General features: G+C 42.4%; 1 protein-coding gene across 4 annotated transcripts in view; it reads left to right on the top strand.

Annotated features, from left to right (window-relative positions):
* Positions 1 to 25903, top strand: part of fnbp1l (formin binding protein 1-like) — a 34415-nt gene that overhangs the window by 1074 nt on the left and 7438 nt on the right. For 3 of the 4 annotated variants that reach the window (XR_013767052.1, XM_079157642.1, XM_079157641.1), the window contains exons 2-12: positions 13848 to 13963; positions 15264 to 15314; positions 16078 to 16225; positions 17128 to 17190; positions 18213 to 18317; positions 19110 to 19238; positions 19772 to 19918; positions 20016 to 20261; positions 23149 to 23346; positions 25398 to 25507; positions 25666 to 25798. Coding sequence is in view for 3 of the 4 variants with exons in the window: in XM_079157642.1 (XP_079013768.1) it covers positions 13848 to 13963; positions 15264 to 15314; positions 16078 to 16225; positions 17128 to 17190; positions 18213 to 18317; positions 19110 to 19238; positions 19772 to 19918; positions 20016 to 20261; positions 23149 to 23346; positions 25398 to 25507; positions 25666 to 25798 (1446 nt within the window). In the remaining variant the exon portion in view is untranslated. The remainder of the gene's footprint in view (positions 1 to 13847; positions 13964 to 15263; positions 15315 to 16077; positions 16226 to 17127; positions 17191 to 18212; positions 18318 to 19109; positions 19239 to 19771; positions 19919 to 20015; positions 20262 to 23148; positions 23347 to 25397; positions 25508 to 25665; positions 25799 to 25903) is intronic. The other variant, XM_079157643.1, reaches the window with a different exon arrangement.

Genomic DNA, 25903 nt, shown 5'->3' with positions numbered 1-25903 from the left:
GTACAGGGGAACCAGGAAGAGGGTTGGGCAGTAGCCATTATATTGATTATTGCCATACTGGTTCTACTATGGTGTCTATATTTATGTGAGACAAATGTTTTTGCCACGGCTGTGGACGCCTGTGGCAAACCTGCGATAACTTATCACGTTGGTGACGTAGAGGCGAGACGTCCTCCAGCTGTCCTTTGGGTCCTGCTGTGTACTAAATACATCAGCTGCACTGATGCTATCTGCTCTGTGGATGGACACGCAGGGTTGCCAGGTCTGTGTGACAAAACCGGCCCAACGGCCAATAAAACCAGCACAAAAAACCCAATACCGGAACCAAACTATATACGCTGCTTTTAAAGCCCAACAGCAATGCTGTCATTGCCAAATGTTTCGTACTATCTGAAGGTGTGGACCAATTCAGTGACGCACATATTTCGCTTTGTCTTTTTGCTTTTGCTTTCATTCCTGCATGGACGACATGCATGTTCTGTTTTTACTTCCTACACACTACTCTCCCATGAAGATTAGGAGGCGGTGTAGCCTTGTGTGTGCGTACAGGCGTGTGACGTGTCCATGTGTGTGTAGTGCTGATCTGGAGTCAGTTTGATAGGATAGCAACTCTACAGACACAATACCGAATGACTCGGTGACATCTAGGCTCTCCGACAAACACACCTGCACAGAGACACCATAAAGAGTCTGCAGCACAGTGCCCTCGGATAGTTGGTTCAGTTCCATGTTCAGTGATCTGGTCCTTACTTCCCTTAGCTACCAATGTTAGTGCACAACGAATAAATCAAGCAGGAATAAATCAAGCACCTTTTGTTCCCTTTGTGTGTGTTTGCCATGTGACAATAAACCATTAGCTCTTCCTTATCCCTTTTTAGACTTGATAACTGCACCTCTCCCTTTCTCTCCATCCTTACGCCAACACTCTTCATCCTCCTCCTCCTCCTCGTCCACCCCCTCAACAAACCCCGCCTCTTCTCCCTCAGGATCAGACTGAATTCTCCGGCACTGAAACTTTTATACAAGGTTTTCCCACAGGCCAAAGATACAGGAAGTGTTTTTAAATGTTTTTACGTCACAGACCCTTAGATGGACTGAAGTGATGTGCAGCTGCTGTTTGAAGAAGTTTTCTCCCCGGGGCCCACGTATGGGTTAAGCGGGATATCATAGTGGCCACAGTGAAACCATATACATATAATTTGAGTACGTTAATGAAACCTCCATGTTTTAGCCCAATGAAATGGCTAAATGATGATTATTTCTTCCTGCTTTCTTGAGCTAAAGTTCCTCTGACCCCAGCAGTTAAGAGAGCGGTGAAGCTCTCCGGTCAAATCGAGCAAGCGGTACTTTTGTAAATTAATTTAAAAAAATCTGGACTAAATGAACCATTTTGATCTCATGAATGTCAACATGGCTTTAATTAGGGTTAAAGTTAATTATTCATCTTGGAAATTGTAATTTTGAAGACATGATTCTAACTTGAAACCAAAATTAAAAGATATTAACAAAGATACAAAGTAACCAGCTAATGTGGTATTTCTGATTTATAGACAACGATAGAGCAACGATCAACATTATTGTTTACATTTGAAGTCTACCCAGTAACCCCGAATTCTCTTCTTCATCAAAACCTCTAAATGAAAACTATAATTCCTAAAAGTCTCCAGCGACTGCAGCAGCATATCAACCCCACACGGGGTCGGGACCTCAGGGACCTCCAGGAGCCACCTCAAGGGTCCTTGTAGGTCTCCCCCCCCCCCCCCCCTTTGTGCTGACGTAGCAGTTGGCATTGTGTACAAAAGCAGTTTTACGGCGCTGCCTTATCAGTCAGCAGAATCTATTTGCGGAGCATTTCTCTGCTGTTGTGGTTCATAAGTCGTGTGTTTATGGTAAAACACTGGCTTTGGCAGTAATTCACCACAACGCACATACCGTATGCAGATGCATGGGATAAGCATCAGTAGGACGGCCCCGCCCCTTCTCCTCTCCGTCTGCCTGTCTGACATGCAGCCTGTTTGCATACGAGGAAACAATGTTCATTCTTGCACCAGAGGAGCTTTCCCAGGCTGTTTATGTGCCTGATGAAGTTTCAGAGCCCAATAAAACGTCTCTCTCACACACATACACACATACATTAGCTGCTCCGCGTGGAAGGGTCCTGGTTTCCTAGGTAACCTCTCCATGAAGTACACACTGTACCCACTGGTTTCCACGGGTACCCCGGCCCATAATATGTCAGGTAGTCTGAGTGCAGAACAAAGGATGTTACCGCACCGAGCAGCAGGCCGGCAGCTGAGTTTGTTTATCACAAACACTTTTTAAATGATGGAGAAGGAAGCGTAGAGGATTTGTTATCCGTCTCGGTGGAAAGGTGGGAAAATACTCAGCGTCTGTTTGCTGACAACCTGAGAGTCGCTTTGCCTCCAAGGCTCGAATCAGCCACCTGTACATCGCAGAGACTTGAGGGGGGTAAATGTTTTACAATGAGATGACGACAGTAGTCTGAAATAGGATTCAGATTTCTACGGTACTTTTGTGAACTCGCGTCTTCTTTCACAGTCTTTAACAAACAAGTCTAGTCTAGACTTGCCACTGCACATTTAAACCCTCTTAATAATTACAAATTGCACAAAGAGCAGCTGAAACCAAATCTCCTGCCGGAGTAGGCAGTCAGTCACAGGCCTGTACGGGAACAGTTGCTACCTGTTCATTCATCTGATGTATTGATCTCAGCGTGCCTTTGTGTAAATGCCACCTACGATGTCTAGTGCATATCTATCTATGTGCTTCTCTCTTCATTATTTAATTTCTTTGTTTTTTCCTAATGCAATATGGTCCGTAGGGGAATTTCAATACATCTCAGCCCTCCCAGGTACAATAGACTATTATTGCTAATGGAAAAAAAAGAACGAGTAGAGTAGAGCCGTGCTGTACCGTGCGGTGGAAATGCTGCATAAGACTACAGTAGTAGTTGTACAACACCGAGGTTGTGACTGCCTAGTGTATATTAGTCACATGATATGGAGTTAATGGTTAACCCACTAGATACACATTAACAGCGAAGTACATCGCGCTGGCCCGTTTGCTTTTTAAACTCTCAGACAGCAGAGGAGCAAATGAAATGGTGCATGCAGACTGCAGAACATTCCCTGTCAGCGTGTCACATGATAAGGTCGCTCGTGTTCAGTCACTCCCTGCAGGAAGTAAACAGGCCTTTCTGGGAATCTGCATGCTTATTTGGACCGTGGTAAAGGCTGATCTGAGGAGATGTCTCCAATGAATGAGTTAATGCAAGCTGTTAAATAGGAATTTCCGCTGTGCCATAAGGGAACATTGTGGGGAATATTCCATCCATATCCACAGGGATAAAGACACCATTCTCATGTATTTCTTTTTCAATATACAGAAAGAATTTAACTAACTATATGGAATATAGCCATTTTTAAGCTGCCATCTATTGATAACCTAGTGTATCTTAAAGTCTATTCATTATAATGTTAAATTAACAGTTCAACGATTGATGCAAGGACAGGATCATTTGGTCGCATAAACTATACTTTTGTGATTGTCGGTGCTGAGTGGACCAACAGTGATGTGATGTGTTCATTGCCTAAAAATAGTGCCGGCTGTCAGCACCCAAACCAAGTATCATAGCCTACAGTCAACCGCACTAACCAGCATGACAACTGTGAGGAGAAGGTGTCAGGGTCAACACACGCACGCACACACGCACACACGCACACACGCACACACACACAGCAGGGAGCCTCATGCCAAACCCTGGCTCTGATTAGGGCACTTGAGTCAGCGGTAAGATAAATCAAGGGTCCTGTGGCTTTTTCTCTGAGGTGTGTGTGTGTGTGTGTATGTGTATACACACAGGCATGCACATGTGGTCTGATGACACAGCTCAATGGATTGTTGAACAGATACAGTGATCATCACATCCTGCTCTTTCATTTTGGACACACACAGGAAACGCTGTGGTTAATACTGTGGACAACCACTGACACTGATAGTGCTTAAATTAGCCCCGTGTGTGTGTGTGTTAGTATGTGTGTGTAACCATGCAGTCATTGCTCCATCCCAGCAACATTCAACAAAAGATGATAGGATGGATAGATATCAACAGGATTTTATAGATACTACTTTTCTCGATACTCTTGATTGGTCTGGTTCTTTGTCAATACTCTTATCAGTTCAAACTGAAATAAACGTTTCCGAAACAGGAAATGCTTCAGACAAACTATTGTGTTGATGGCTGTGTTGTTGTGTTGTTTAGGTAAAGCTCTTCTCTGATGCTCTGCGCTAACCTGAAGCTACCATAAAACACCCATCACTGGCCTCAGCGTTTTAGCAGCGCCCGGTGTTTTTTTTTTTTTTTTTTTATATAAACAGGAAGCCGCTGGCTATTAAGGCTGTTGAAATAGTCGTCTCACGATTGGTTATTCATTTTGAAATGTATACAGGTATTTTAACTGCAGCCTTTTTACTTGTGTATGAGTTGGAGGCAGACCTCAGAGCAGGGATCCCTCTCCCAGGACGGCCAGAAGTGCAAATGATGTCATGTGTACAGAATGAACATAATAGAATCACAACGTAGTCAATCCGCTCAATATACTGAAGCCAGCCCAGCACATGATGAATGACTGATGATGTCATCCTGAAACATAACATAATCTTTGTTGATAGAACAGCGTTTCCTCTGTTTCCCCGTTTTGGATCAGATAGCGACCGAGGAGATCCGCTTAGTGGACCTTCAGTGTTAAAGACCAGGGCTGAGACAAGGAGGCTTCAGACTCCCAACTGATGGATTCTGATCAAAGTCACCGACGTCTACGAGTAAAGCAGAGAACACAGTATGCACGAGTATTCTGCTTTTTATGCAACAATCTTTACATAACTGCAGTTTGAAACACATTACTGACAGTCTTTACCAACCCTGTCAACCGTTAACGTTTGAGACATTTCTGCTGTTTGAACTGAAGCTAACTCAAGGAATTAGCCGAATTTGTATTAAAAAAAAAGAATAATAAAGGTTTACTTATTAATTGATTATTTATTGATTAATTCATTGAAAAAAATATTATTTTCTCAATCAATTTATTGTTTGATCTAAAAGAAAAAGTCAAAAAATAGTGGAAGAAAATATTTGCCAGTGATTTTGTGTCATTTTTACTTTTAAAATGATTGATCGATGATCATAATTGTTGACTATTAATGTTCAGTCAATTGACTCATGAATTAATTTATTGTTTCGGCTCTAGTTCATTTTGAATCCTGATTTCTAGAATTTATATTGTTTCCCTTGTTTTTCCAATTTCTTCATTTAGACTTGACTACTACACATACCGGTATGTCAACTCCTTCACTTCACACAGACATTTGTTTATTTTGTATTCTTTTTGTGTTTGAGCTCGTCAACAGTATGACGCTTCATCCAACTACTCTGAACTAAGTGAACTATTTGTATTATGTTTATTGATGGTTATACATTTAGGCGGCTCCCTCTTGGCACTGTGTGAACCCTGTGAACTTTCACATGTAGCTCACTTGTCTACCATAAACAACACGGTATTAAGTTATGTTGACGGTTAAAAACTGGCTAAAACTTGAGAGGAATCGCAGGTTTCACCGACATGCAAATCAAGGCGACACAAAGTCGGTTGTGGTTCTGTCGTACAGCGGACGCGGTAAACGGCCCGACTTATTGTCGCTGAACGACTAACACGACTTTGACGCCAACATCTCCGCCTAACGCCACCATGTCAACAGAAGACGTGTTGTGTTTAAACAGTCATGTGTTGGTAACATGGTTCAGTGTTACACACGGGTTGTATCCACTGCTTGGTTGGATCATATCTGGATTAGATTTCTGTATATTATCCAATCGTGCATCTCTCTCTCTCGCTTGCCTAACCAGTCTGTCAAGGTGTGTGTTTGTGAAGCAGAGCAGACAATAGAGGTGATCAGGTTGCTATGAAACCTGACTCGCTAGCCGCAAACAGGAGTGCCCAGGTGTGTGTGTGTGTGTGTGTGCGTGTGCGTGTAACAGACAGGTAGTGGGAATGGCCTTAATTCAAACCCTTGGTTTTGGGAATGGGTGTCAGTGGATTAGGATTGCCTCAGCAGTTATTTATGTCTTGAAGGACTTAACGTGACATGCCTGCATAATCACCGTGAACTAAAGGCCGTGATGTCTTGATGTCTCTAGCGCGGCTAACTGTTTCCTCATGGGACACAATGCAGAGGACGTCTGCTCCTTTCACTTCATCTCCGCTGGAACAAATGTGAAGCGGAGATTCTGTCCTGCAGAGATGCACGTGGTGCTTGATCCAGTCTTGAATGTTATGACGGTGCACGTTAACATGAATTTATTTCTTTTTTTAATTGCTAAATTACAGCCCAATAGACAGAGGTTATACTGGTGGGCCAATGAGGAAGCTGTTCACTGCTGAGCAACTATACAATGCAAACTATAGGACATGTCAAGTGCACTTTACAGGCAATTTGTACGATTTTACGTAACATGTACGTCCATATGGAAGTGCGACAGCTTGATATAAAAAAAACAAACATGCAATTTGCCACAACTGCAAGTCCAAAATAAGCTGGATGATTCTCTGTTGTTGAGGGAATTATGACTTATTTGAATTAAAAACAAAAACAAACTATCTCTAATTAACTTATAATACATAATTATAATTACTTATGCCAATATTTCTTTAAGGAGGTATTTAGACAGAAATTCAGTTCATGCAAATACCCACTATATATGACATTAACGAAGCAAAAGGATAACATTTAGTCATTTGAATGGTTTACAGGTGAATTTAAGTTGGTCTCCGTCTAAAACTGACATAAAAAAGCTCTGAAATGTTTTCTGAAATAAGTCTGTCCAGTAGAGAGCTAAGAGCTCACCGTTACCAGCACCATGCCCACACGTTTCTGTGTTCTATATACTGAACTTCAATGTTAGAATTGTTAGAAATTCAAGCATAAAGATCATAAAGGGTGGATTGAAACTGAGGCAAAATGAATGGTCATTATTAAGTATTGTTGTCTATGATCATTATGAATCACATCTGCTTCAATATATAAAACTGTTGATATTTCTGTTTGTATGAAATAGAGAGTGTGTGTGTGTGTGTGCAAGTCTCTGCTGCAGCAACAGAGTGTTTATTGTGGTAAAGGAGGTCAGGTGATGGAGTCTGTGTCATCCATGTTTATTAACCACACACACACACACACACACACACACACACACACACACACACACACACACACACACACACACACACTGTGTCTCTCTCATGCCCTTCCTTTTCGGGCCGTTCTTTCCACAGTCGGCAAAAGAAGCTCGTTATGCATTGACTGACTTGTGACTGGTTTAAGTGTGACCGTCACTGATTTATGGTCTGATTGTAGAGATCGACTCCTTTTTTTAAAGTGACATATTCCACCTCCTATACCCGCATGTACGACTTGGAACTGTGAAGCAACACCGTAGTGTTCATAAATGTCAGTATACGAGTACAGCAACGCCGCAGTGGACCAGAGTAGCGCTGTGGCAGTGATTGGGTTAACGTGTGACTGACTCTCTGACGTCCCCTGATGGCTTTAGTCTGTGTCCATTCAGAGATGGCTGTCCATGAGCTGGAGAAATATTGAACCACAGCCAGAAATATGTTGGTGAAACTCGTATAACAATTAGTTTAAACGGTGATCAGTCAAAGAAAAATGCAGTTAATGTTTTGGTCTGTAAATTGTCGATAAACGGCCATCGCAATTTCCTAAAGCTCATTTATAAAGTCAGAAGAAAAGAGACAAATCCTGAAATTGAAGAACCTGGAAGTAGAAAATGTTTGCCCTTTTTGCTTGATAAAGACTTTAAAACTTTAAATCAACTAATGAATTCATGGACCATTAAACCATTAACGGTCTTGACCAGAGTGACATCGTTTTTTACTTTTATAGATCCAGACCAGGAGATGGACCTCCTTCTCTGTTGCTCTCTGCTTTAGTCCAGTTAACGAAGGGGAAACATGGAGCGGACCATTGTTGACATTTTCAGCCAACATCTGGTTTCAGTGTTGAGAAGTCCTTGTTTAAGGTATTTATTAGCACTTGCAATGCCTTTTCCTTGTGGGTTTTAGAAAGAGTTGCGCTCTCTTTCAATGTTTTCCCCTGCGCAGCGTTTGCTTTCACACAATGAACACGGCTTCCTGTTCCATCGCCTCCCGGGTGTTTGACTCGTCTTTCCAGAGAGATTATGCAAGATGTTCACCTCTGATCGAGTTCCTTAGCTTTGCATTTGTCCCGATGAAAAGCAAATCTGACCCGAGTTTCCTCTTTTAACATCTGCACAGCTGTTAGCGAGGTGTAAATCAGTGCACTCAACAACAAAAGCTCCAGCTATTACATAAGAGGAAGAAACGCTCATTTATTCTCCACAACTGAAGCATTTGAACTGATGTAAACAAACGAACGGGGAACCTCTTTGACTCCACTGCTGTGCTTTGGGATGCACACACAACCAAAAACAAGTCCGGTTCAGTTTTACTGCACTGATCCATGTGAACGGAGCCAAACATGGAGTCACAGAGTGAAGCACGTCACTGACTCAGAGCCGACTGTGATCCATGCGACTCACTCTCTGGATTATTTTAATAACGGCAGCTATGAATCAGATATCTCCTCTGTGGCTAGTATGGCCGGGTTGGTCTGTGTTTGTGGCGTGATACAGACATGTAGTAAAAAGAAACATTAACATAGATTCTGCAAGGCAGAACAAATGGTGTGTCTGTGTGTGTGTGTGTGTGTGTGTGTGTGTGTGTGTGTGTGTGTGTGTGTGTGTGTGTGTGTGTGTGTGTGTGTGTGTGTGTGTGTGTCTTTTAAAACTGAAGTAATTCAGATACCAACATGTTGAGTGCCAGTAACATTTATCGAATAGGCTATCAGCACTTAAGAGCCTTTTCAAAGCAACATGAGACAATTAACAAAGCTTCTGATACATTAAATAGTCTGTGACTGGATTGCAGGAAGGGCTACACAATTAATCTGAATTGTATTGAAATCTCAATAATAAGGCCCACTGCAACTTTCAAGTCGTGAGCGGTAAAGTGTCAAAATATCATTTTTAATGACGTGTTGTCGTGCTGCCTACACGTCTTATTCTACAGACCTGTTTGGCACAGATACCCGCACACATCACGCCATAATCATTTTACTACGTCTTTCAATGAAAATAAGAATCGTGATGTAAAAATGATCATTCCCTCTAATATGACAAATCATATCCCCATTGCAATGTCAGTCAAACAAATAGCAATTACAACATTTTTGGGTGGTCAAAAAAAGACTGCAAGCTCAACACTTCCTGCCGGTGCTTTTCACAGCAAAAGCCTCCCAGCAAATAGAACGGTTCATTGCTTTTATTTTTGAACCAGCCACATTGAGGCGTAGAGGGATAGCAGACGCTTAGAAGTATACAGTCTGAAGCTGTATTTGTACATTTGAACTGCTGTTTTGTTGGTTTTCCACCCGGGAACAGCAGTGAAGGACGCTGAAGAGCTGCCCGCGCTTGTTCAGTTTAAGCATTTATCAAACGTCCAACACACAGAATCGAGCTAACAGATGGAAGGGCTTTCTGGGGAATCAGTGATCAAAAACACAGCAATCTTCAGGCTAGAACCAGCGAACCGTCAGCACAGAGTTTGTGGAGCTGGCTGTTCCTCATGAGGGCGGTGCAGTCAACAGCGGGCCAGTGCTCCCGTCTGTTTTGCCCGTAGATGGAAATTGGAGACTTTTTCAGCACAACAACCTTTTTTTAGCAGCAAATCCAAGTCTAGTGAAAGCCAGGTGATCTCAGCAATGAAACAGCAAAGCATGCATGTAAAAAGAAAAGACTGAGACATCCAGATGATGAATATGGAAAAGGTTTGCACACTAGATAATGCAACCATAAACATACATGCATATTAAAGCATAAAGCTCACTCCAGATAATACACACCGAGGTATGGAACTGTGTGTTTACCTCTGCTCACAGTTCAGTTAGTTGCAGGTCGACTCTTGTTTTGTCCAACTGACAGTCAGAAAAGTACGAGTTCCTGTCATGCAATTATATCGTTAGCAATTTCTTAATTCATCACGTTGATTCGTATTCATCCGATATTGAGATTTAGATGGATGTGCGTGACTTAGCTGTTTATTCGTATCACTCACCTCGGCTTAATATCAGCTCACCTGAACAAAACACATCAACTCCATCTGCTTGAAATTCCTGTTTTGCATCTATGTAACACGGCGGTGTAGCACTAAAAATAACATTAAAAGTTTGTGAGTTTATAGTTTGTGATCCATTGAAATCAGGTTACTTTGTACATTGTAATACTTTAGGGTTGTTATTTAATCAAATTGAAGTGTTTAATATGCAGACGTAGACCAAACTAATGCCAACAGATGCAGTTCTGTTGTGCTGTTCCACTTTTCTTCCTGCTCTCTTGTTTTTCCTACCTCCTCTTTCATAATGCCACTCTGCTCCTCACACACACACACACACACACACACACACACACACACACACACACACACACACACACACACACACACACATTGTCTCCTCCCCCCCCATCTCATTCCTAGAAGAGCCCTTCTTTCTTTTTCTGCTTGTTTTCGAGGAAGATAAACGCAGATAAACACAGTCAATGTAAACACACACACACACACACACACATAGTTCAGACAGAGCCCCGGGGGTCGTCAGTGATGCCAGTGTTTCAGACAAGTTGACATTTCCCACCCAGTCTCTGCCATGTGTGTGTGTGTGTGTGTGTGTGTGTGTGTGTGTGTGTGTGTGTGTCTGCTCTGGAATGCCACCGTGTGTAATTAGTCTTTTGTCCTAGCAGCGTTTTCTATGCTAATTAACCTGCCTTCTCCCATGGAATGCACACAGGCCGCCTGGCTCTCTGATTGGCTGGGGAGGGCCCGTCTAGCCTTGTGATTGGTTCTCAGGGTGTACATGGAGTGTGTGGGATCTACACACTAGGGCGTCTTAAGCTCCTCTGGGAGCTAAATGACTAATTTATTCTCCCACCCTGAGATCACAGCTCATTAACGCAGAGCCGTGGCTTTGTCAGCGAGCAACGCAGCACAAGTAGAGCTGTGACCCATTTTTGGGGGTTTGAATCTGGGAAGGAAACAAAAATTATTATTGTCCAATCATAGTGGCATGGGTCCAATTACAAATTGTACTGTGTATTTATGAACTATTTATTTGGTATGGAGCCCTTTTTATTAAGTAGATACTTGCCCCCGTTTGGAATTCATTACTACAACATTTTATAAACTGTCCTTTAGAAATGTAGCAAAGCTAACGATGTTGCATTAAATGTCTCTGCTGTTTTTCTTGTGGCGAAGAATGTCCATGGTTCCTGCTATTTACTATGCTGGAAATAGTGAACCTATATTATTCAGCATATATATATATATATATATATATATATATATATATATATATATATATATATATATATATATATTCAGCATTTGAAATTGTCATTCATCATGCTGGAAATAGTGAACCTATATTATTCAGCATATATATATATATTCAGCATTTGAAATTGTCATTCATTTTGTGCACAACAGCTCTGTCAGTGTTTCCTATATGAAGCTCTTATCTGTCTGCTCTGGTCAATGAACAACCAAGCAATTAACTAGTTAAGGAGGATTTTTATTTTATTGTTTATCTTTTTAGACGCACAAAGCTCGAGTTCTTCTTTAAAGAAATCACACTGACACAAGGTTTAACCTACATTAGGCAATAAAGAATATTTTACTACAACTACAAAAATCTCAGCACCAGCTGTATTTGACGCCGAAACTTCCATTTGGGACAAAGACGAGGCTACAGGAGGAAACCAAACCTCACTAACGTAGCAGCGCGATAGGAATACACTGGACAGCACGTTAGCACTTTAGCACCTGCTGGTCTCATGCTAATACACAAGAGTGAACGGCCTGAAAGCAAGAGAAAAATAAGATGCTGGATCAGTTCCTGTGCAGTGCAGCTGCAGCAGCAGCGTGGGTTACTGAGTGCAGGCCAGACTGTAAATACCATATTCAGTCTGCTCTGCTTCAAACCGTCCTCATCATCATCATCATCTTCATCCTCCTGCGAGCAGAAAGACCCGGAGCACAGAGATGTTGTCATTTCCCCAGTGAGCCAGTCTGCGCTCAGCTTGCCACAAACTCCAGGATGAGCTCAGACTCTATTACTTATTCATAGACGCCGTCACACAGGCTGACACACATACACACACACACACACACACACACTGGCTAACAGGAGGTGGACAGGCGTGTTCACAGGCTTGTGGGCATTTAGCAGAGGCAACCAGACGAGCAGGATGCAGACGATAATGACGGGACAACAAAAAACAGGCATCCTGATATGTTCCTGTGTAGCATCCTGCTTATCTTTGTCACATCGTGGCTGCGTTACGGCTAAATCTTTGAGATTGAACTACACAGTAGGCTTGAAATTGGCACCAGTGGATGCCGTTTACTCTGCCAGTCCATGTTTTACCGCGTCACTGGTTCGCTCTAACATGCTGGGGTCCATTCATCTCTTATGGTGGACCTCAATGTGCGGCGGCTGCACAAACGGGAAAATATCAGACGGATCATCAAACTGAATTGCACATTAGTTTGTGTCGACACACACACTCCTCATACACTAAAGCTCAGCGTGGCTGTTTAAAAGCCTCCGTGCCGTCTGTCGTAATGGAAGGAGATGATAACTTAACAAACAGGGAGGTCAGCTGTCTCGTTTTTCTCTTGGTGACCCCTATTTATCTCCGCTCCAGGCCTTGGTGTGTGTTGACACACAAACAGAGAGGCACAGAGAGTGGGAGCTGTGGATTTCAGCGTCCATGGTTAAGAGTACTAAGGGAATGGCTTATCTCCACCTTTTTAGATGGTTCTGTAACTGAGAAGTTCCTGTATTTAAGTTGCCATTAAGCCACTTGTGTTCAATATGTGTGTCACAATGCCGACTTAGATTCTGTTAGCTTTTCTCTCTGTGGTAATGCCGTTTGGAACAAGCATCACTGTCATCGCTCTCACTGGTTGTGTAGCCGCGGATGGTTCACTGCCTGTGAGCAATGCATTGAAGACCAAAATATGCACATACATATTACAAATGATTCCTTTCAAATTGATTACTTCTTGCATTAAAAAGGTCGCTGACTGGTGGGAAAAGGGTGGAGATTGTTTATTGTCCGTACCAATAGACGTCTGACAACAAACCAGCTGCGTGTGTGTGTGTGTGTGTGTGTGTGTGTGTGTGTGTGTGTGTGTGTGTGTGTGTGTGTGTGTGTGTGTGTGTGTGTGTGTGTGTGTGTGTGTGTGTGTGTGTGTGTGTGTGTGTGTGTGTGTGTGTGTGTGTGTGTTCAGGGGCTGTAAATGATTGTCTTTTTCCAGTTGAGCAGAGCAATTGTTGCCAGTCCATCTATCCTGAACACACACACACAGGAGAGAGACGTCTGGTTGACATCACAGCTGATTCACTGCATTGTGATGGGATCATATGTTACACATGTCATGACGTTATCGCTAGAATGTAATTAATAGTTGAAATGACTTGAAAACAGTGTCTAAGGAATTTTCTTTTCTTGGGTTTTTCTTTCTCTTCTGTCTTTCATGTATAATTTGTCTGCATCATGGAAGCTGATCCTCGATCTTAGCGGCACATCATCTTAACCCGTCGTCAAAGAGATTTGACTTTTTATTCATTCTTTTTTTTTTTTTCTTCTGTTCTCTTCTCTCCTCTCTCTTCTTCAGGACCAGTTTGATAATCTGGACAAACACACTCAGTGGGGGATCGACTTTCTCGAGCGCTACGCAAAGTTCGTCAAGGAGAGGCTGGACATAGAGCAAACCTACGCCAAGCAGCTACGGTACACACACACACAGGCATTATTTATACACACATGCATACATGCTGACACACGCACCCAGGCTTTCACAGCAGCTATGGAGACACTCGGTCTTGAACTAATATTGAATTGTCCTGCCTAATACACCACAAATACAGTGACTGTAGATGCCAGGATCACAATGTTGTTGGCTCCTTTCCACTGCATCAAATTAAGCGACTATACAGTCAGAAATCAACATGGCACACAACATGTTGGAACATGACATGTTCTCCGTGTTGTTGGCTCGTTATGAAGCGTCCCAAACTCAGCTGTGGTTGTCGTACTTTACACAATACAGGAGCGCTCGCTGTCGCTTCAGACGCCACACACACACGTCTTTAGTCTGATTTCAGCACAGCGGTTGAGAAGGTTTGGACTTTATTTGGGCAGCCAGTCTTCATCTCCAGCATGCACATATTACTGAAGTTCAAATGCATATTGGACAATACCAGCGCTTAGTAGTGCAAAGCATTGACAATGTTGAAATGAAGACGGTCGCACTGTGAATCACCAGTGGTGATATATTTTATTTACTGGTTTTAAATCCAGCGTTGCAACACAATAATCCTCATTAAAAACCAGTAGAGTCCCAGTGGTGGATTTCAAAGAGGGGAAATCCCTTCAGAATATCACACACACACACACACACACACACACACACACACACACACACACACACACACACACACACACACACACACACACACACACACACACACACACACACACACACACACACACACACACACACACACACACACACACACTCTGTAGTGCTTCTGCAGGTCTGAAGAATGATCAAAGATGGAGCTGTGTGTTGATGTGAGCACGTTTTTACAGTACATGTAGTTCAGACAATAAATCGCTCCTTTTTGTTGTTGAAAACACACACACACACACCTACACCCCCCATACACACACACACACTCATAAAAGCCTCTGTTCTCTCGTTAAATCATGAACTCGCTGCTGTACTGTAGTCTGTCTGTGTTGTCAGAGCCTGAGGGAACGGACAGGCAGAAGCTTTGATGTTTGAATCTTTGATTCATCTTTAATAAAACACTGTGTGTGTGTGTGTGTGTGTGTGTGTGTGTGTGTGTGTGTGTGTGTGTGTGTGTGTGTGTGTGTGTGTGTGTGTGTGTGTGTGTGTGTGTGTGTGTGTGTGTGTGTGTGTGTGTGTGTGTGTGTGTGTGTGTGTGTGTGAGACTTACCAGCAGGCTTAAAATATCAGACAGTATTTTGAACCTCTGTGTCTGCTTCTCTCTCTCTCTCCCATCAGGAACTTGGTGAAGAAATACTGTCCAAAACGCTCTAAAGAGGAGGAGCCGAGGTGAGTGAAAATGGATGATTGTTTCTATTTTCCACTCTTTCTGCTTTTAGTCACTTTGTGGCGGCCTGCACACTGGAAAACGCTTCCATTCGTTTAGTCTGACTGCAAAATTCCCAAACAGTTTAAATGGTCATTTCACATCAGAGCACAAATAAAACCTGGTACTCACCCTCCATCCTCACTGAAACAGCTGTGTCATGTGACTGTTGACTCACAAAACACTCAAATGTTTCCTCAAAAACAGTGTAAAGATAGAAAGTAAAACGACTGAGTTTGCATCACAGTGAATGGAAGTAATGCCTGTTTGTAATTATTTATTTTACGTCACAATTATCACTGATTCTACACAGAAATCTATACTCTAAACAACACTGTACTCCTTTATGAATCATATATCTTATAACAATGTCATTGTTGTGACAAACGCACACAGACACACCAAGGAGGAAATGTAGGGAAAGAAGTAGAAGAGTCATTTTAGCAAAAGAACACATTAAACTGGAAGATTTGCACTTAATGCAGAACACGCATGCACTACACATCATCATCATTAATCCAAATATTACACTGTGTACCATTCAGGCTTCTGTTTAATCTCTCAATGAACACTGTGTGACTGCAGATGCATGTGGGAACGGTCCAGAAAGGAAGCATGTTGCGTGCGCTGTGTTAATCACATGTTCGTGTGTGTGTGTGTGTGTGTGTGTGTGTGTGTGTGTGTGTGTGTGTGTGTGTGTGTGTGTGTGTGTGTGTGTGTGTGTAGGTTCACAACATGTCTGTCCTTCTACTCCGTACTGAACGAGCTCAACGACTTCGCCGGTCAGAGGGAGGTGGTGGCGGAGGAGATGGCTCACAAGGTGTATGGAGAGCTGATGAGGTACAGCCAGGACCTGAAAGCTGAGAGGAAGCACGTGAGTACACTAACGAGCTTCATACTGCACTGCCCTCTGCATGTTATTGAATAAATATAAAGTGACACGCGGGGCTCCCTTTCGGTGTTTTTCACAGAGCGTCTATTGATAGTTTTCGACCCCGTCTCCCGGAGAACCTGTCGCTTCCTGTCATGAAGCGGATGTCTTTGTTTGGCCTTTGTATCCTGTGTGTCGCCCCATATGCACTTATTTTCAGTTTGGCTTCACTCAAGAGGATAAATATTGTTGGATGGGATGTCAAGCATCTGTTTTTTACTTCCACCATCTGCTGATGCCATCAGCTCTGAACATTTGCGATCAGCGTGCTTCAGAAGAACAGCGCCCTCTTCCTGTAAAGCATCAAACAGCCCATTCAATTCAGGGACCCAATGTACACGCTGTTGTTTTCAGCCTCACTATAAAGACTCCGATTTTTGTTTGTATTTCGAAACACAAGGGGTATTACGGTCTTAACCACAGCAACACATTAAACAAATATGTTTTTTTAAGCATAAAAGTTCATTCTTGAGGATTTGTTCCAAACGGCCCCAACTGAAGGTCTACTTACCAGCTTGTTTTTTGGAGCTCTGTAAAAAGCTAATAAGTACTGTGATTATAAAAGTTTCCTAATGATGTAATATATAACTAGTGTTCAGTGCCGTTAAGTCTAAATTTGTCATTTTATTGCTTTAGTCACTGGACTCTTGTAAATCCGTGTCTGTGGCCTCAGCACTTCTGTTTCCAGTCTGTTGTCTACGTAACTGACACAAATTATTTAAGTCCAGTCATTTTGTGTATGTGTATATGAATGTGTTTTTATATACACTATTTCTGTGTTTTTCTGTGTAAATGTCTCGTGTGTGTGTGTGTGTGTGTGTGTGTGTGTGTGTGTGTATGAGCAGCATCTACAGGAGGGCAGGAAGGCTCAGCAGCATTTGGATCATTGCTGGAAACTGATGGACAACGTAAGTGAAGAGGGAGAGTGTTTAGTGTAAATATTCTCTTTTTTTTGGGGGACAGCCAGCTGCACTCGTCTCATACTTGTTTGCACAAAGAATGCAAGAAATGCTAACAAAGGTAACTGTAGGACAAATGGGGAGCCCCCCACCCCCCCCCCCCCCCCCCCCATTCCACACATGCTGTTATTTAGTGAAGAGACAAATATGACATTTCTGGTACATGGATATGCTTTTATATCAAAAGTGTGTTATGTACTGTTTGGTTGGAATTAATAGAAAGCGTAATATGAGAATGAACCTTTTCTTCTTTCTTGGCAAATTTCCCAATCTATGGGGACCAAAGACAGGGACAGGAACACACACACACAGAGGCCCTGGTGTGTACACCAGCCTCTCCCAAATCAATACGTGAGCCTAGGCCCATGTGCGACAGTTGGCCCTCTACAATCTTCTATTTGGCTCCTAAAAGGCTCCCGAGAGAGACTCCGCTTGTTCACTTCTGAGGTCTAATAATTGCATTTTCTTAGTTATTAGATAACAATCTGCTCATTAGACCACATGTAATTAACCACCACAACTCAATAAGAGCTGAAAAGCTGAAAAGCTAATGGCTGCTTGTTGAATTTAGATTTGAACAGTACATGCCCGGTTACATTTCCTGGCCTGTAGCCCATGAGTTGAGTTCCTTTTGCTCCGCCACATGTGATGGAGAGTGTTTCATTGTGTGGTCTGCATGACTCTTAATAGTGACTACTTGGTGACTGGACTGTAATGTCTCAGCTATTCGCTGTGTTTCCTTCACTACTAATGTGACCCAGATGGGCTGGCAGGAAGTAAACTATCTCTCTCTGCCTGATTCATCTCTCTCTCTCCCGCTTTAAAAGCTCTCATTCACATTTCTTTTCGTTTTATTCCCTGAGGCATGCGTGACCACAAAGAGAGACGGTGCATTGTAATTCTTTGTGTTTCTTGATATGTCTAACATTATGCCACCTTTCTTTTTCTGTCTCTGTGTCTTTTTTTTTCAGAGTAAAAGGAAGTTTGAGAGAGAGTGTAAAGAAGCAGAGAAATCCCAGATTACCTACGACCGGTTAGACAATGACATCAACGCCACCAAATCAGAGGTGGAGAAGGTAGGAAGTTCCCACCTTCCACATTACTGCAATAAATAGGTAGTTTGTCGTTGAGCCAGCTTCTCCTTTCTTTTTCCGTCAGTGAAAATACCAGCATGTTTACTTTCAGTCTACAGCGGGCACATGACCCAAACTATTGGATGAGCCGTAGCTAACTTCTTAACGGGGATTAAAACGCACTTCTGTCGTCTTTCGACAGTGAAATTTCAGCAATTAAATAACCGAATAACTTTGTCTCATATTTAGTTTTCCTTAAAGTTAGTAGTGTATAATTGATGCCTATGAAATTACACTGTAGCTCCCTTTTCCCTCCACACTTACTGTATAATTAGACTAGGTGGATTAAGTTCAAGCTTGAAGGAAAATAAACCTTTCCAAATAGAGGGTAAAGCGCTGCCCACTAAGCCTTGTTTTGAGATGAGGTACTGTCTAAAAACTCTTCTTAACTGAACACTATGGAAACTAGAAGGGCACTCGGAGCCCTATTTCGCAATGTTAACAAAAGTGAAAGATAATACGCCCTGTGATTGGGATATGCTCCAAAATTAAATGGGTCTTTCCTCTGCCCACAATGCACCCTGCCACCGAGTTTCATGACGATCGGGCCGGTAGTTTTTCCGTAATCCTGCTGACAAACGGAAACGAAATGCATTTATTCGTACCGTTGGGTTCAGAATGTCTCTAAGTACCATTACCCGTGCACTTTCCCCGCGTGGTCGTGTCGGACACACGAGAGGTTGTTGAGGCTTCAGCTAACGCTCCTGTTGTTTGTGTTTTTATGTAATCGTTCAGGCCAAAGCCCAGTTCTACCTGCGCACTCACATGGCTGATGAGAGCAAGAACGAGTACGCCGCTCAGCTGCAGAACTTCAACGCAGAGCAGTGGAAACATTTCAACAACGCCATACCGCACATCTTCAAGGTAAAGCGAGCACGATGGACTGTAGCTTCACATCCATGGACGCGAGTTTGTCTTGTAGGGATTTGAAATACAGTCTGAACCAAAATTGGACCACAATTCAGTGAACAAAACTAAGTAAATATTCGACAATATGTGATACCGTTCTTTTTCTTACACAACCCGAATAATAGACCGCAGAATTACCTTTTTAAATAAAAAGTTTGTTTGCCTTTGTTGTATATTTTCTAAAGAACACCAGCAGCACAGAAACACTCACATTTGACCTATTTTCAATGTTTGAAATCAGCTTGTCACTAACACACCAACTATCGTGTTTAGAGGAAGTGTGGCGCCCTGCTTAAGTGCCCCATTAACTGTTTAATTTAGCAGCTTGTCTCATGTAAACCATTACTAATAAACTGACTTGGTATCAGTGCTGCCCAGGGAAAGGATCTGCTTACTCTTGACTGGCCGTTAACTGCTTTGTTGAAGTGTCGGGACGAGCACTTTGTTAATAGTGTTTTTTATTCCAATTCCTCTGCTCCCCGTTACAGAATTTGCAGGACATGGACGAACGTCGAACGGTGAAGCTCGGAGAGACGTACCGGAGCTTCGCTGAGGCAGAGCGGAGAGTCCTTCCTATCGTCTCCAAATGTCTAGAAGGAATGGTTTCTGCTGCCAAAGCTGTCGATATGCGAAAGGTATGTAGTGCAGTGGAGGACGGATGAAAGAAAGGCGAGGGAAAAATCCCTTTTTGTCTCCCACCACTCATCTGTTTCTATCATCCCTTCTTCCCAGGATTCAGTCATTGTCGTGGAGTCGTTTAAGTCGGGCTTTGAACCTCCAACCGACTTCCCCTTTGAGGACTTCAGTCAGAATCTGAGCAGAACCGGATCCGATGGTGCAATCAGCAACACACCCAAAGGAGACCGAGACAGAGACCGAGACCGAGACAGAGATGGGGCCCCCGGGTCACGACCCGACCCAAAACACCCAATGAGCAAAACCAAGAACAAGCTGTGGCTGTTTGGGAAGAAACCTAAGGTACGAGGGTTGAAGGGTGATCGTCGTGTTTGGGTTGTTGTTGCATTTTGATCCAATGAAGCGGCAGAAAATACAACTTTGACTTGAAAGTCGACGCTAACGCTTCGTCATCTCGACTAACAGCATTATGTTCTAGCTGAGAAGATGAAGGAATGATTAGGAACAATCGGAGTGGTTAGATTTGTCAAATTGAGCTTCAACCCTTCATACTAGTGACATGATTCACCATATTCCACTTTGTTTCTACTTGCTGTTTTCAAGAAGAGAGAAGGAAACGGGTCAAATTCCTTTGGAAGCAAGTGGGAGTTGTTCTCTGGTCTATTTTAATGCTTTAACCCTCCTGTTATGTTCGTTTTTTAGGTACAGCCATGATGTTCGCGGGTCAATATGACCCGGTGCAGGTTTAACCATCCAAAAGTTGTCAGAAACCAAAAAATCCTAATAAATATAGTTTGTACCTCATCACCAACACCCTTACTAACAATTCAATCAGTTTTTAGTGGAATGGAGTTATTCCCCCCTCCATAGATCATAGTTCAATGAGGGTAACTCACTCGTTTTAATGAAAAATACATGTTAAAACAATTTTTTAGGTACATTGGAAAAACCTAGATGTAAATTGCATTAGTCTACCATAATATGTATTTTCTTCTAAATTTTTTTTACATTTTGAAACTTTCTTTTTTTCATGGGGTGATGTAGATAAATGGAGAAGAGACACCTCTGCTGTTCAGGGTCATATTGACCCGCTCACTCAAAATCAAGCCAAATGAGTCATAAGGATTTGTATTGAAAGTAAACTGTATTTATGTTTATTTATAGTGTTAAGAAACACACATTTACAAAAATGAACAAGATATCAACACAATGAACGAGGTGTGTGTGTGTGTGTGTGTGTGTGTGTGTGTGTGTGTGTGTGTGTGTGTGTGTGTGTGTGTGTGTGTGTGTGTGTGTGTGTGTGTGTGTGTGTGTGTGTGTGTGTGTGTGTGTGTGTGTGTGTGTGAAATGGGGTGAAACATGTTGGGAGGAGTAAGAGATACTTTGTCTCACATTTTCAAAGAAAGAAATGGTCTAAACTTGACCCCTCTGACCCCTTATAGCCTCCACTTCACTGCCGGGTCAAATTGACCTGAACATCATCTCTGTTATATAAACATGCAGGGGGGGTTGCAAATACATGATTGGGTAGGACTCCCAAGCAACCCTTTCGTATGTTTCTCCCCTCTCCTGCTAAGTGTGGGTGGAGTTTTCCCGCGAGAAAAAAAAAGGTTTCCCTTTCCTTTCTCGCACAGGTGCGGTGTGTGTGTGTGTGTGTGTGTGTGTGTGTGTGTGTGTGTGTGTGTGTGTGTGTGTGTGTGTGTGTGTGTGTGTGGGTGTGTGTGTGTGGGTGTGTGTGTGTGGGTGTGTGTGTGTGTGTGTGTGTGTGTGTGTGTGTGTGTGTGTGTGTGTGTGTGTGAAATCGGGTGAAACATGTTGGGAGGAGTAAGAGATACTTTGTCTCACATTTTCAAAGAAAGAAATGGTCTAAACTTGACCCCTCTGATCCCTTATAGCCTCCACTTCACTGCCGGGTCAAATTGACCCCGAACATCATCTCTGTTATATAAACCTGCAGGGGGGGGTTGCAAATACATGATATTTTTTATTTATTTTTTTTCACGTAGATTACCCTAATTAAGGCAAGCAGAAGAAGTTTCATACAGAAAAAAAAATTGTAAATATTTTTTCTAGATTTTCAAACTTTGAAACGGGTCAATTTGACCCGCAACATAACAGGAGGGTTAAGAAACCTTTTTTTAACTGAAGATATGAGACAAACTGGAGAAACAAATCATTCTCATAGAACTGAATCATTAATATTTATATTTGGGTGCAGATGTCATATGTTGTCCTTCCTATGGACAGTCGACCCTTTTACAGCCAATGTCATCAGAAAAATGCTCTCCAGATATAGATTTGACCAACTGGTTGATGATCCACTGGCTAGTAGTGCAATGTGAGAAAGCACCATGTTCACTTGTTCCTCACAGACTCATTAGACTCGACGCCACAGTAATAGTTCACGACCCTGCAGCTGAATATGAGCGTTGTGCTGCAGGTCACATGCTCAGCTCTCATGTTTTACGACTCTCTCTGCTCCTCAGTTGTTCTCTCATCTTGTCCCGAGTTGAAGGTTTTTGTCACCTTTCCAGCATGTTTGCAACGATACTCTCAAATCTGTTCCCCCGATACACTTCTTGGACCTTGCCCCTCTCCATAAAGACCATGTTGGTTAATCATTGTCTCCGCTGTTGGTTCATGTCGCCGTCATCAGCTGCCTCGCGGTATCAGGAGACTTGTGTGATGGATAGGGTGTGCGTTTGTGTGTTTGGGTCAGTTACATTTTTCAACAAGTAGGTTTTTCCTCCGTAAAATGAAATATTCATGACTAAATAAGGTACCATTAAAGTTAATATATATATGTATATTCACTTTTTACTCATGAACTATGTGTTATTGATTAAAATATTGCTCAATCCTGATTGGTATGTAGAAGAATGTGACATCACCTTTTTCAACAGAACCCCGCCCTCTCCCAACCAATGACAAAAACATAAATATATCAATATCTCATGTAAAATAACTTAAACTGATCTAACTGTGTCAGGTAATACTATGTTCATGTAGGATCCCGTCACTCACACTAAGATGCTGTTTGAGAAAATCTGTTTTTAATGAATTCTCAGTGGCTACACACACATAAATCAAACACGAGTCATGCTTCTGACTCTTTCATGACTCGGTGGGAATCTGTGAATAATCTCCATTTAAACCTGAATGCTTTGATGATGAAGAATGTCGTCCTGACCTCTGGCTTTGTCCTCTCTTCCTGCTCCCCCCCCACCAGTCCCCTTCCTCCCTTCCTCCTCCTCCACCATCCTCCTCATCCTCACCATCATCATCCTCCTCCTCCTCCCGACCCCGGTCGGCCCCCAACATTTTTCCTCCATCCCGGTTCAGAACTGACTTAGTGGGCCACTATCTGTCTGAGATAAAGACTACAGTACCCAGAATCCCCCAGAATCGGAAGGGCCTGACGAGAGTGGTGAGACAGGAAGTAGTGTTCCAGTGTGTTTGATTGAGAGGTTGATATGATTTTAGTTTTTTTTACATTTCTTCTACAGGGTGTCTGCAAGAAAACATGTTGACTTTAAACGGATTATTTTTAATCTCAAAGCCAGTTTTTAGATTTCATAAATGTGTTTTCTTCGGGAGCTGTTTTTCTGCTCTCATAAGTCTGATTTGATTCACATTTTTAAAATGTAACCTTTAATTTGAAGTCAGTGAAACCTGCAGACACCATGTTGTTTCTCTCACTCATTTCTTTCCTCTCTTTGTCTCTGTTGGGTTGTTTCTCTTGCTCACCTTCCCGTTCTTATTCCCTCTTATTTCTTTTGTGCGCTGCTCTCTCCTTTCATCATGAACAGATTTTTGCTTCAGTCACAAGATGGAGGATCCTTGGTGATCATTGGTGTGTGTGTGTGTGTGTGTGTGTGTGTGTGTGTTTTAAGGTATTTGCAGGGTTGTTTGTAACGCTGTGGTTGCAGTGTTGTGTGGGGAAACTGGGGGACTGAAAAGGTGTGTTTCTAACATCAGGTGTGTTTCTCTGCTGTGGGCCCGTGTTTGCAGTGATCTGTGTGTTGGAGTGGTTCTGCTCTTAGTGTCCGTATGTTCTGAAGCAGAACTTTCTGCTTTCAGACTGTTTTAACAAACTTGAGAATAACACCTGGCGTCGGTGCCAAGCCCTCGCTTGATTGGTTGATGCTCCCGACAGCTCTGTCAGGAGCATCTGCTGGCTGCCGGTCAGCGTGACGACTATACCTCGTGCTTATTGAATATTATCTCATTTAGAGAGGTGTTTTCCAGTAAGGAAGAGGATTTGATACGTTTTATAAGAACTTGTTATTTAATAGGTTTTTTTTCTCCCAATGATCAGTCACCATTTTACTTTCACTAAAAGCCTCTTAGTAATTTAAAGTGTTTTTTTTTTTTGTAAAGAGATTAGATAAATGAATAAGTGCTGCCTCCCTGCAAAAGAAAACCTCCCTCTTTGCTGAATCATTGCACACCAGCAGGCTAGCATTAATAATCAGTAGTTCATATGTAATAAATTGTTATTTAGTAAAGATAACAATCATACTACCCCCTGGTGTGCAATGATGCACTTCTGGGAACTCGTATCGATGTGACTGGTTTTCATGCTGACCAGCTTGTTGGTGGCTGTGTGACATACTGACATCTAACCAGCATCCCGTGTTGTTTCTCTTTCTATTGTAACTGTTAATGCGTCAGTGGTCAGTCAAGATGGTAAGTGTGTGTGTGTGTAGAGTAGTTATGAGAAGGCCCAGCAGTGTTGGTGTTCGTGCATGTGTCCTCGCTTCCCATAGTGTCCTATATATATATATATATATATATATATATATATATAAACCCTTTAGTGATAGTAACGTCTCCGTCCCTAGTTAAAATAGATGTCCTGCCTTATATAACATTACACCCACATAAATCCAATTACAGTTCCTCGGTTTTAGTCCATTTTTCTCCATTTAATGTCCCTTACTGTACAGTTTACCCAGAAGGCAACTCGGGCAACTTCAGAAGCTAAATAATTGTAATTAGAAAGCAACAAGGAAGAACACAAATCTAAATGTGAATTGTTATTCAGCCCAGATTATTGATTGTAAATTAGTTTTTTTTCCATCTGTCTCTCCGAGGTCACAAATTAACTTTCAACTCCACCATGTCTTGAGAGGTTTGGTGCATCAGTCAGGTTTACTGTCTGACATTTTAAGATTTAGATTTTGCAGTTGATTTTCGATAAAGTGATTATCTGCCTTTTATTAACTATTCCTTCATTGAAGTTCATTTTGAGTGCAACGACGACATGCCGCTCCAGGCTGCTGATTTTCTCGTCTTGTTCTGTGGAAAGTGTGTTTAGTGGAGGCAGCTGGGCTCAACAGAAGTATAGAGAAACCTATAGATCCATCTTTATTCCCTCTGTTGTGCCCAGGATCATTCCTCCACATTACTGACTTCATCATGAGTTGGTGTGTAGTTTAAGATGTTTGTTTGTCTTTTTCTTTTTTAAACCACCAGGCCCCATCTCTGGAGGATTTCAGCCACTTGCCTCCCGAGCAGAGGAGGAAGAGGCTGCAGCAGAGGATCGACGAACTCAGCAAAGAGCTCCAGAAAGAGATAGATCAAAGGTTGGGCCTCACCCTTTATTCTCACCCATCAACACGCATCCAGGACAATAAACCCACCGTGGATGTGCTTATGTTGTTCCTCACTTTGACCCATGAACTGCCTGTTATCATTAGTCCATCCCATCAGCCCCAGTGCATGTTTGTTCTGTGTCTTTCAGAGATGCCCTGAACAAGATGAAGGATGTGTACGAGAAGAATCCACAGATGGGAGATCCCATTAGCCTGCAGCCCAAGATATCAGAGACCATATGCAACATGGAGAAGCTGCGCTCGGAAATCCACAAAAATGAGGTAAGAAAGGAAGAAGGTTTAGACGTAAATAGAGCCAAGATTACCTGACTGTAAAAGAAGAAAAGATGCTTCAGAGGTGAGACGGTTTCAGTTCAGTTTGGTCTC

The sequence above is a fragment of the Pholis gunnellus genome (assembly GCF_910591455.1).
Source record: "Pholis gunnellus genome assembly, chromosome: 4".
NCBI lineage: Eukaryota > Metazoa > Chordata > Actinopteri > Perciformes > Pholidae > Pholis > Pholis gunnellus.
This window is presented reverse-complemented; position numbering and strand designations above follow the sequence as displayed.